The sequence below is a fragment of the Vitis riparia genome, chromosome 15 (assembly GCF_004353265.1).
Source record: "Vitis riparia cultivar Riparia Gloire de Montpellier isolate 1030 chromosome 15, EGFV_Vit.rip_1.0, whole genome shotgun sequence".
In the NCBI taxonomy this organism is placed as follows: domain Eukaryota; kingdom Viridiplantae; phylum Streptophyta; class Magnoliopsida; order Vitales; family Vitaceae; genus Vitis; species Vitis riparia.
The window spans coordinates 19,962,739-19,975,087 of NC_048445.1; the positions used below are offsets into that span (position 1 = coordinate 19,962,739).

Genomic DNA, 12,349 nt, shown 5'->3' on the forward strand with positions numbered 1-12,349 from the left:
CTCGAGATTAACCTTGTCCATTGCCTTTCCTTAAACCCAACCTGGTTTCCCTAAACCTAAAGGACCAAAGCACTGGTTCTGTGTTTCTAACCCAATTCCTCAATCTGAAATGATGGTGTGTTGAGGAGCTGAGGGAGAAGTAGAGAGAGAGATAAAGGGATATGGAGATAGAGTTGGAGCCGAGGGTGAAGACCCTGTCCTACAAAATCAAGGCCTCCTCCCGGGAATCCCCCTCCCAGAAGGCCATTCACGTCCTCGACACTGACCTTCGAACTCACTGGTCCACTTCCACCAACACCAAGGAGTGGATCCTCCTCGAGCTCGACGTACGTTCTTCTCATTTCCTGTTTGATTGGTCAGAAATTTGAGGCTAAGAAAATGAAATTCTGGGACATGGAGGAGTTTCCTCATCTGGGTTGTGTTGGTATTGCTGTTTTGGAGTGTTTTGATGGGTCTGATGCCCCCTCATGATTGAAAATGCAAGTTTTGAATTTCTGGTCTTCTTGTTTAGCTGCCCAGAAGACAGAAAATAAATAAATAAATTCTGGGAAATGAAGGGGTTTCCTCAACTGGGACATGTTTTTATTGATGTTGTATATTAAGCAAGTTTTATATTGCTAATTTCTAGTTTGGTTGCCCCGAAAGCAGAAAAGAAAAATGAGGTTTTGGCAAATTAAGGAGTTCCCTCAACTGGGTCATGTTTGATGGGTCTTGTTTTCGGGTTGTTATCTTCATGGGCCTGCAATCCCGAATAATTGAAATGAACTACTTTGTGTTTGTTTGGGTGCCCAGAAAATTGCGATAGAAAAAGAAGATAAAAGTCTGGGAAGTCGAAGTTCCCCTTTGTTTCTGTTTTTTTTTTTTTCCGGTATTAGTAAGTTAAGCCAAGGGGCAGAATATGTTTTCCATTCATTGCAATGATCATATCTTCTTCTTTGCACTTGGTTTCTGTTTTCCTTTCTCTTTTTTTTAATCACTATCCTGCCTATCAAAGTAGAAATTGCTTTTCATTTATTCAGTTATCTTATATTATAAGACACCTTCATGCGTGTTTGAAGATTTTCTTCTTTTGTTTTCTTCACTGTAGGAACCTTGCCTACTATCACACATACGGATATATAATAAGTCTGTTCTTGAATGGGAAATTGCAGTTGGCTTGCGGTACAAGGTTAGGGACCTGAATTAATTGATCCTTATCAGAATGTTGCAGTGTTTTTCCCTACTGACAAAGTTTTAGAGCTTTTGTTTGTACAGATATGTTTTATTTCATTTCTTCATTTAAGTTGCAGATATTTAGTTTCTAGTGTTATTTTCACAATTTGAATTGTCATTGTCATTATTTATTTTTAAGGCTATTTCAACCATGTTATAAGATCGTGCTTGTGATCTTTTACCTTTAACCATAAGTGAGAGAGGAAGGAGAGGAGAGCTCCAATTTGAGAAAATAAAAAAAGAAAAAGAAAAAAAAAACAACTATAATCTCTCTTTGGAAGAGGATAGCAAACATAGGTTATAATTAGTGAGAGAACAATACATGTCTGATACATAATTGTTCATAAGAAATAAAACATCGTCCTCAACCACAATCTCTCTTGGTAGTTAGACTTGGGCTTGTCCAGCTAAGGTGGGTGTGAATGTCATCTAAGGTAGCAGAAATACTATTAACAATTTAATGGTAGTTATCTGTGACAGTTTCATAGGTGGTTTTACTTGTACCTAGTTTTCCCCTTGTAGAAATTGCAATGATATTATTGATCTTTTGTTTGTCATCTATCTGTTGCCCCTAGATATTCTATGCTCAATAAAAATACCTTGTCTAGGTACCAAGGGTCATTTAGGAATGCCAACTCAAATTAGTATTCTAATAAGGCTGTTGAGGCTCATGTCTTAAGATTGGCCTCAAAGTGAGGCTTTGCAAATTAGCCTTGAGGTTTTTTGTCTCAATAAATGGTAATCAAGGCTCAAGCATCACCCTATTAAGGCTTATAGCATTGAGGCTATTGATGATAAAGCCTCACATACTCAAAGTTGTTAATGGTTGTAAGGCCTTATTAGGTATATATTTTATAAGAGGTTTAAGTCTTAGTGTTCAATGTTTTGATGGGTTCTATGCTTTTGTGGGGTTTCAGTATTGATTTAATAAGTGTTTTTTTTTTCTTTTTTTTTTGTGTGTGTGTGTGTGTGTCCAACATTAGGGTTAAACCTTCTACAAAATAAGGGATTGGCTAGCCTTTTAAATTTAGGGGGAAAAAGGATTGAAAAGAAGAAATACAAGAGTTATATATTGCTACATTGGTTGAGCTCACATATAATCATTATCTTATTACTAATAAATGAAGGAAAAAGACTACTGCAATTTATGGGTACAAAAGAATAATGGGTGGACATTAACCCTAGTGGGAAGGATAGTAGAATAACTGAATATGATTATGATTCCTTAAAGGATCTTATTGGTGATGGTGATAGTGGTGTTAAAAGATTTTTGATGAGCCTTGGGAGAGAGTTGAATTTTTAGAAGAGAGAGGAAGTAAATTAACATCTATTTACAATGACAAACAATTTTAATTTTGTCATTATAAATTTTATTGTTTTTGTGTTATTCAATTTATATGATTTAGAAGTATTTTTTATTTTTCACGAATTTTATTTTTTATTTATTTATTTGTTTGTTTGTTTGTTTATATTTAGACTTATGCCTTTCCACCTTGAGGTTTATATTTCATCTCATTTGGGCAGAATGCCTTAAGATTGCCTTTAACTATTTAAAACTTTGACTCAAATTTCTATGGGTGGACCTAATTTTTAGTGGCTACGAGGTTTCTGTTAGCAAACATTCCCCCATTGATGGGCCAAAAAAGTATTGCCCAACAGGCCAATGCTGAAATTTGGTGGGAAGAAGAGTCACTCATTCTTATTCCACTGGGATTTGGTTTTAGCAAGATTGGTCAGAGATTTCCTTCATAAAGAGGCCCTATACATATTCTTATTGCAAGGAATGAAATTGAAAAGTCTTATTGCCAGGAACTGAATTGAAAAAAAATGAGAAGAAGGTAATCAGAAGTGTATGGAAGTTAGGAACAAAAAGTGGTCTGGTTTGTTCCCAGTGAATGCGTATATGTTCTCATATGAATGTGATTCTGGTTTTCTTCTGTCATTCAGGGAGCTCTCCCCATACTTGTGTTTGATAATTGTCCTACCTAGGCTATCATCCGGAGGGTTGAGGCCATTCTGCTCTGAGGGCATATGGACTCTTCATCCGGGGTTTAGGGCTTCTGGAAAAGAATGACAGAAAGGTTCCGGTTCCAAGAGTGGGAGGTCATAAATTCATGCAAAAACTTCAGTGAAAAGTAAGCTGAGACTTTGTGAGAATGACACCTTTAAAATTATATGGAGAGAATTGGATAAGACACCCAAAGAACATTACGAATATTGTCAGCTACTCTGGGAAAATTTTTGTATAATTGTGCTTCACTCCCATATCATATTTTGGGGTATTGAATCTTCATCTTCTCCACAAAAATTTGTTTATCAGACGTTGTAGTTTTCTCGTCCAACTGTTATTTTGCTTTTATATTAAGTATCCTGTTATTGTGAATTAACTAAAATTTTTATTTAAAAGGAGTAGTGAGATTACAAGAAAGATTTTTGGTTGTCTATCAGGAGACTGGACTCGTGTATGTCTAGATAAAAATTTGCTGACACCCTTTATCTTGACTATGATATGATTTGTGGTTAGGGTAGTCTAATTCAACATCAAGAAAGCTCTACAATAGGATACAAGATATTATAAATGGTCTTCCAGAAGAGCTAGAGCCTGTAAGTTCACCAGAGTACCAAATGATTCCTGACCAGAAAAGATGCTGAGGTTTTGATATATGCTACTTAATAAAAATGCCCCTTAATATGTGGTTTCTCTCTATCAATAGTCAGGGTTTTGTTGATGATTGCTGTAAAGCAGCTGCAACTTGCACATGAGTGAAGCATTTGCTAGTAACTTACACTTGCATATACACTTTAATTCCTTGTCTTGTATAGGAAACACTGCCCCTAGTGTTCATTGAAATTGCTAATGCTGCATTCATGTATGGAGGTCTATATTGTATGATCGGTATAGAAAAAATAATTACGTACATTTTAGTGACTGATTTTCTTTACCAGCCAGAGACATTTGTAAAAGTTCGCCCACGCTGTGAAGCCCCTCGACGTGACATGATCTACCCTGTGAATTACACTCCATGCCGCTATGTGCGAATATCTTGTTTGCGGGGAAATCCCATATCTATTTTCTTCATTCAGGTAATGCATGATACTTGTCTTTGCCTTTTTTTGCTTTAGGTTGGAACTGCCGTTTACTATATGTTCTCTCTGTTTTAATGTAATAAGACGGAATTGTTATTCGATGAGTTACTGCCTTTCACTGTTCTTAATCATGCCATATGATAAAGAAACTTCAATGCTCTAATGCAAATATCAAGCTTCATATGATAAGCATGAAACTATTCTTTCTCCTGAAAATCTCTACAATATTCATCTACCGCTCAAATCACATAATAACATAAAAATTATTAGTTGTACTCCAATATCAAGCTTTATGTGATAGGGAAAAAAATAAATTTTCTCCTGAAATTTTCTGCAATTCTCATGTATTTTCTGCATTTTGTATGTGCCAATATTCTAATTACTTTGGTTCATATGCTTTCTGTTGAAAGAATTAGCCTTCTTGGTTCGGCAACCATGTGGTGTATTGCACTGTTAATTTGAAGGTTTTCTAGTTATATGGAGGAGTTGAATGGTTTTGGAAAGTTATCAAGATCTAATTTGTTTCATCTTTTATTTGGACCCTTTCAATTGTTTGTTAGATTAATTTTAGATTTGTTTTGGTCTATCTTTTATCTTTTAATAATATAGAGTTACTTGGCTGATATGGAAGGTTATTGGCTTTCAAACTTTTTTTTGCAGGATGACTTTCTCTTTATGTGTTATGCCAGCTGATTTTCCCCTTTCTGTTAAAAGTCCTATCTCAAAGTTGAATCTAGAACTTTTTTGAATCTTTCCTGCTTCTGCTGTGATTGTATTGTATAAAGTTCCTGTCATATTCTAATTTGGATCCTGTTTAATTGTCACTAAAGTTATTTGTGCAATACCTACTTTGCAGCTAATAGGAATTTCAGTGACTGGCCTTGAACCGGAGTTTCAACCTGTTGTTAGTCATTTGCTGCCACAAATTATTTCAAACAAACAAGATGCTAATGATATGCATCTTCAGGTGGGTCACGATATTCATGCTATTTATACTTTTTCCTTTATACCTTGTTTCTTGTATTTTCATGTTCTTTTGTCTCTGATGCCCTTTAGTTTATAGTTGCTTCAAGATATAACAAATCGGTTGCTTGTGTTCCTTCCCCAACTTGAGGTATAGTTTCAATCTTAGTTCAGTTGAGGAGCTTCCTCAGTGTTGTCTTTAAACTTCTTTCTGCTGCAATTATGGTGTGCATGATGCTTTTCGCTGAGCAGGGAGATCTTACCAGTTTTCCGGATGCTCCAGAGCCTAGTATACGTTTCCTTGCTATGCTTGCTGGTCCATTTTATCCGATTCTGCACATTGCGAATGAAAGGTTTGGCCACTCTGCTGATGATATATGCATGCTCCTTTCTAGAATTAGACTCCTAGAGTTCTCTGCATAATTGTTTGTCTTCTGACATGAAGTTCAACCCTCTAACCTTTTTGTAGCCTGGTTGAGAAAATATTGTGGATAACAAGCAAACATGTTGTAAAATGCTTAAATACTTATCTAAATGTCATATATTCTATCTATTGTCACTTCCTCGTGTAGAAATCTTTTAAGTCCCTTTTTTCATCCACATATAACAGGGAACTGCTCTACATGATTTTTTTTTTTTTTGGTAGCCAGATATCTATTCGTTCAAGTGCTTCAAAGGGCAATTTGTAGATAATTATGATTTTTGTTGTTGATAGAGGTAATTAGATAAAAGATCAAATAGGTGAACCCTGCCATGTAGAAATTATACAAGGGACACTCTGGTAAAAGGCAAAGAAAGAACAAAAAACAAAAGACATGACCAAGAGCCTCAGACTACACATCCACTCAACAAAATCAAAGGGAGACGAATTCCCTTCCCCTAGACCACAGCCAATACCAAAGGAAAGAATCCTTTAGCGTCAATGCAGATTGCACTGACCTTCACAAAGTTCTCCTTTTTTTTTTTTTTCCTTTTAGATGCACCAAAAATACATAGTGGGGCAGTCCGCCTGACTTTTACCAATAAAGCTACTGCACCAAGACAACATGGTAGTTTACCAGACTGCTTTCCTTCATACAGATTATTTAACCCTAGCGAATTTATGTTGACAAATATTCCTATAATGACAGAGAAACTGCGAGGGCTTTGGGCAATATTTCAGACTCTGAAGCATCTAAGAACTGTCAACCAACATCGGCTTTAACTGTTTCCTCTAATTTTGAGGTAGCTTCTTCTGTGGCTTCATGTTCTTCACTTTGTGGCCTCTATTCTTTCTTTAACTTTTTGTTCTCATCTATAATGTTTAGCCTTTGATTTAGTATGCATAACTCTCTGTGCGTATCTTGCTTTCAATCTTGCCAACCTTATTAAAGGTCTTGTGTAATATCTTATGCAAAAAGTCATAATTTAATTTTGATGCAAGCATGTTGTTTTTCTAAATTTACCTATCTATCTTATGTCGATGTTGTGCTTACCAAGCTCAGTCAGACGGAGATTAGAGAAAATCCAAAGGGACTTCCTTTGGAGTGGGGGCAATTTGGAGCGAAAGCCTCATTTAGTAAGATGGGAGTTGGTGTGCTTAAGTAGAAAGGGGGTTTGGGGGTCAAATGCCTTTCCATTCTCAACAAGGCTCTTCTTGTGAAATGGAATTGGCGCTTCGCAATTGAGAGAGAGGCTTTGTGGAATCAAGTAATTAGAGGGAAGTATGGAGAAGATAGAGGGGGTTGGTGCTTTTGGGAAGTGAGAGAGGCACATGGTATGGGGCTGTGGAAAGGAATAAGGATGGATTGGGAGCTGGTGAGTGATAGGATGGTTTTCATTGTTGGTAACGGGGGGAGGGTGAGATTTTGGAGGGATAGATGGTGCGGGGATTCTCCCTTGTGTGTGTCTTTCCCTTCACTTTTTGCTTTGACTGTTGATAAGGAAGCGTGGGTGGCAGATATTTGGGAGGCTGAGGGGGGTTGGGGGTGTTGGAACCCCTGTTTTTCAAGAGCTTTCAATGATTGGGAGGTAGAGGAGGCGGAAAGATTTTTGGAGCAGCTGCATGGTAAGAGAGTACTTGAGGATGTGGAGGATATGGTGTCCTGGACTGAAACAAAGAGTGGAAAATTCTCGGTCAAGTCTCTCTACTTTGCTCTTGAAGCGGGCTGTCCGTCTTTGTTTCCGTCTAACTATATTTGGAATGTGAATGTGCAGCCCAAGATTAGTTTCTTTGCATGGGAGGCTACGTGGGGCAAAACCTTAACCTTGGATATGGTCCAGAAAAGAGGACGGACATTGGCAAATAGATGCTTTATGTGTCTTGAGAAAGAGGAGACCATAGACCATCGTCTCCTTCATTGTTCAAAAACAAGGGTTTTATGGGATTTACTATTTACTTTATTTGGAGTGTCTTGGGTGTTGCCTTCTTCAGTTACAGAGACTCTTCTAAGCTGACATGGTTCTTTCGTAGGCAAAAAACGCAAGAAGGCATGGAGAGCTGCTCCTCTTCACATTTTTTGGACGGTTTGGAAGACGAGAAATAGATTGGCATTCAAGGATGATATGTTGTCAATACAGAGACTGAAATACTCTTTTATTCTTTCTTTTTGGTCTGAGACTAAGTTGTTCATAGTTGATTGCCCTCTAACTATAGCTAATTTTATTGATTGGTTGGGCTCTAAATAGGGTTGCTTTTTGGGCCATCTATGTTCTTTTAGGCCTTTTTGGAGGTGGGTGTATAGGTATTGTCTACCTTGAGTCACCTTTTTGACATCTCTTTTATATATGAAATTTATTTACCTATCAAAAAAAAAAAAAAATGTTGTTTTTCTAAATTTTCTATGTTGGGTTTAGTCATCATGCATAATCTTGCCAATCTTATTATTACAAGTCTTGGTAAGTTTTTACATCCATCAATAAAAGGAAGTCTTGGTAAGTTTTTATGCTGAAATGTCATATAATTTATTTTTGATGCAACTCTGTTGCTTTTCTAAATTTTCTATATAGAAAAATTGATGCTACTTGTTCTGATCAATCAAACTATCACTGGTTCTTCATTTCTTTTCTGCTTTGGTTTTGTGTACTTGACAAGTTTAGTTAACCTCTGAAAATTCTATTTGTGTTTTGACTGTCTTGTTGCTTTTATTTAGTCTATAAAAGGGTTCTGCTCAAAAAACAAAAAAGGGTTGCTTTGTTGTGAACCTCTTTAAGTTTTTAGTCAACTGTATTTTACATGCCATCCACAGGAAAATAGTTTACTATTCTTTTTTATCTATATAGCATGGTTCAGAGTAGGATGAAAATTGACTTGTGTATGATCTGACATTTAGAGAAAGTTTTGTTCATTGTACACTTTGTCAATTTTAAGAACTGTGTCTTCAGTATCTTTTAACAATTTATTTATTTATTTGCTATGGGATAATGTTCTAAATGAGCTGATCCTTATTACCCTTTTTTTTTTAACTCATTCCTTATTTTTCCCCCATGTCCAGCCTAGAAGATCACGTAGCACATCACCTTTTGTCTTACCCACATCCAGTGCTGTAGTGTTTCGTCCAGATGCGATTTTTGTCCTGCTGAGAAAGGCATATAAGGATTCAGATCTGGGAACTGTTTGTAGAATGGTAATGTTTTATTCTCTTAGGCTGGTGTTTATTTCTATCCTGCTGGGTGATTGTCAAAATTCCTTTGGACTCTCCTTTTCCTAATTGGTCTATATTCTTTTTCTTTGTTTCAGGCTTCTAGAATTCTGCAGAAGCTCACAGAGCCTGCAGCAGTGCCAGAAGCATCAATACCCTCCACTGAAACCACATCTTCTGTTTTGGATGAGACACCAAAAACTGAATTATCTAATCTTGTCCTTTTAGTTGATTACTCAAACTTGTTTGGAGAAGATTTCCAGATACCTGATGATCACTGGGACTTGAGCTATCTTAATATCTTGGATATAGGGGCAGTTGAAGAAGGGATTTTACATGTTCTTTTTGCTTGTGCAGCTCAGGTCAGTTATAATGTTAGGGGTGCAGTACACCTCAAGCGCACAGTATTTTTTTTTTTTAATGCCTATTTTCTCTCTCTGCCATGTGATACATGAATTTACATTTTATCTTTGTTTATTTTATTTTTTTACAGCCTCACTTGTGCAGTAAATTGGCAGATGATACTTCTGACTTTTGGTCTACGCTACCGCTTGTACAAGCATTGCTGCCAGGTTTATTACCATATGAACGCCTCCCTAGGGTGGTTTTTTCTCACAGCTGCCATTTGCTAATTTTCAGGAAATTTGAAAAAACTAATAATTTAGACTAGCATTCTTGTTGACCCGTTTACCACCACCCAAAAGGAGGAAATGTTTACTTTTTTTGCAATATATATTTGTTAGATCTAAATATTAATATTAAGATGTTTTAAAAATCCCATGCTATTATTGTTCTTATTATAAAAAATCAGTTTTAATTGCAAGAGATCTGTCTTCTTTATCATTTTACCAAAAAACCTTAGTGAATATTTTGCAAAATGTCACAAACATCGCCATTACAAATACAAATTTCTGAAATTGAATTTTTGAATTTATTTGACATGTGCTTTTTTTGGTGTGTTCTAGCACTTCGTCCCTCTGTGATCAGTCCTCCAGATCTCATTGATTATAATTTTTCTCAATGGAAACAACCTTTTGTGCAGCAAGCCCTGTCTCAGGTTATATTAATGTTGTTTGGCTAACATTTGCTCATATCTTCAAATTGTATTCTTCTAACTGTGGTAGCTATATGGCAGATAGTAGCAACGTCATCTTCAGCATTGTACCATTCACTTCTGCATGCCTGTGCTGGCTATTTATCGTCATTTTCCCCATCACATGTTCGTTATTCCCTATTCCTTTTAATTCCCTCTGTAGTATTTCTGTATCCTGTCTCTCTCATCTTAAGCATGTAGTGTAAAATGTTTCTTGTGATAACTGATCAGTGAGATAATTATCCATATCTTTAATTCTCCCTATCATGTCTTAGTCTGTTAGCTTAACTATTTTTTCTGCTCCAAACAATCAAAAGAGATCACATATCTTGTTAGATGGTCTGATAGGTTTAATATTCCTTCCCTAAAATTACCTAATTTGCCACTAAAACCATTCTACATTTGGAAACCCAAATTTCAAGGGAATATGTACCCAATTACTGTTCTTAGAATCTGGTATTCTGGGCAAATTATGGGTGCCCTTGGATGAGGAAATCTTAAATTTTTGGGGGGATATGAAGGGACTTTGAAATCCTAGGTACTTTTATTTGCTAAGTAAGAATTTATCTACTAAGTGCCACGAGGGGAAGCACAGTGACCAACCCTTAATTTGAAAAATGGTTGTTTAGATGGATAGATTAAGTTAAATGGATTGTTTTGGTTGGGTAGGGGTAGGGTAGTGGTGGTGATGGCAGCAATTGTTTTTTTTATTTTTTTTGATAAGTAAAGAAGAAATGCATTAATAAAGAGGTAAAAAGCCACAAAGCATACAGGGGGGTATACAAGGCGGCTAAAGCCTCAAAAAACAAAGACAAAAAGAATCACCTCCCCTTAAGTGGATGCTACCCATTCCAGGAAGCCAATAAGAGAGAAAGCCTCCGCACCTAAATACAATTTGGCCCAGCTCCACAAATTACAAACAAAAAAATTCTTTAGCTTCTGAATATTCAACACTCCCTCCCTAAAAGCTAGTCTATTCCTCTCCTTCCATACCGTCCAAAAAATACACAACGGAATGGATTCCCAAACCTTTTTCCTTTTCTTCCCCACAAAGGGGCCCCTCCAACTAATTAAGACCTCCTTTACAGTTTCTGAAAAGACCCATTTAACATCTACTAACCCAAGGACAATATCTCACAAAACTCTAGCCACTATACAGTGTATAAGGATATGATTTACATTTTCTTCTTCACAACCACACAAAAAGCAACAATTAGGAAGTTGCACCCCTCTTCTTTAGAGCCTATTCAAAGTAAACACCTTCCCCCACGTCGCCTCCCAAGCAAAAAAGGCGACTTTAGTTGGCACCCTAGCCACCCAAATACATATTGAAGGAAAACCGGTGTCATTAGGATTGGTCAACAAACTATAAGCTTCCTTGACCCTGAACTGACCATTTCTTCCTCGCCTCCAAATAACTGAGTCTTCCTCCAGAGAAGGCCTATGACCCCTCAGCACATGGAGCAAATCCCCAACCATATCCAGCTCCCAATCATTGAAGTCCCTCAAAAAATTTAGGTTCCAACCTCCTTGACCAGAATTTTGGTCCCACATTTCCTCAACCGTTGAACTCCTATGAACAGCCATGACGAAGAGATGAGGGAAACAATGGGACAGTGCTGTATCAGTACACCAAATATCTGTCCAAAATCTGATCTTGGTGCCCTTCCCAGCTCGGAATACCATGTTATCCCAACACCAATCATATTCTTTCAAAATCTCCTTCCCAACCCCTACCCCAACCGCCCCATTAGCCTTCTTTAGCCTCCATCCAAGACCCTCTTGCTCATACTTCACCGTAATCACTTGCTTCCAAAGATTATCTTTATCACAAGCATACCTCCATAACCACTTGCCAAGCAAGGCTTTGTTCAACATGGCTAGTTTCCTAAGGCCTAGCCCACCCTTGTCCTTGTCTGTACAAACCACCTCCCAATTAACTAGATGAATTTTCCCCTCCAAGTTTCCCCCTCCCCACAGGAAGTCCCTTTGCACTTTCTCTAGCCTTCTCGCAACAATCTTGGGCATTCTGAAAATAGACATTTGATAGATTGGCATGCTAGCCAAAGTACTTTTTATTAGTGTGATTCTTCCCCCTTTAGAAATATATTCCCACTTCCAAAGCGCAAGTCTCCTCCTTACTCAGCAATTGTTGATAGGATTAGTGGGAGAAATGGTAATGGTGCAGATGGTAGCAGCAACATTGGGGCTGTGGTCATAGTGGTTACAGTGGCAATATGGTGATGTTAATGTTGGGGCTGGTGTAAGGGATAACAAGGGCAAAATAACTCTTTGCAGGCAAGTATTTGGTAATGGCACCAACCTCAGGTGGATATTAAAATGGGGATTTGGGATATGGGCCCCTCAAATCCCC

At 37.3% G+C, this 12,349-nt stretch overlaps 1 protein-coding gene across 3 annotated transcripts in view; it reads left to right on the top strand.

The window, feature by feature from the left end:
* The window catches only part of LOC117932200, a 20,145-nt gene continuing 7,796 nt past the window's right edge, over positions 1-12,349 (top strand). For 2 of the 3 annotated variants that reach the window (XM_034853311.1, XM_034853312.1), the window contains exons 1-12: positions 1-326; positions 1,088-1,168; positions 4,159-4,296; positions 5,156-5,266; positions 5,363-5,413; positions 5,515-5,615; positions 6,393-6,486; positions 8,736-8,867; positions 8,981-9,244; positions 9,376-9,454; positions 9,848-9,939; positions 10,018-10,101. In XM_034853311.1, the coding sequence (XP_034709202.1) occupies positions 162-326; positions 1,088-1,168; positions 4,159-4,296; positions 5,156-5,266; positions 5,363-5,413; positions 5,515-5,615; positions 6,393-6,486; positions 8,736-8,867; positions 8,981-9,244; positions 9,376-9,454; positions 9,848-9,939; positions 10,018-10,101 (1,392 nt within the window). In that variant the 5' untranslated portion in view covers positions 1-161. Of the gene's footprint in view, positions 327-1,087; positions 1,169-4,158; positions 4,297-5,155; positions 5,267-5,355; positions 5,414-5,514; positions 5,616-6,392; positions 6,487-8,735; positions 8,868-8,980; positions 9,245-9,375; positions 9,455-9,847; positions 9,940-10,017; positions 10,102-12,349 lie in introns of those variants that run through there. The other variant, XM_034853313.1, reaches the window with a different exon arrangement.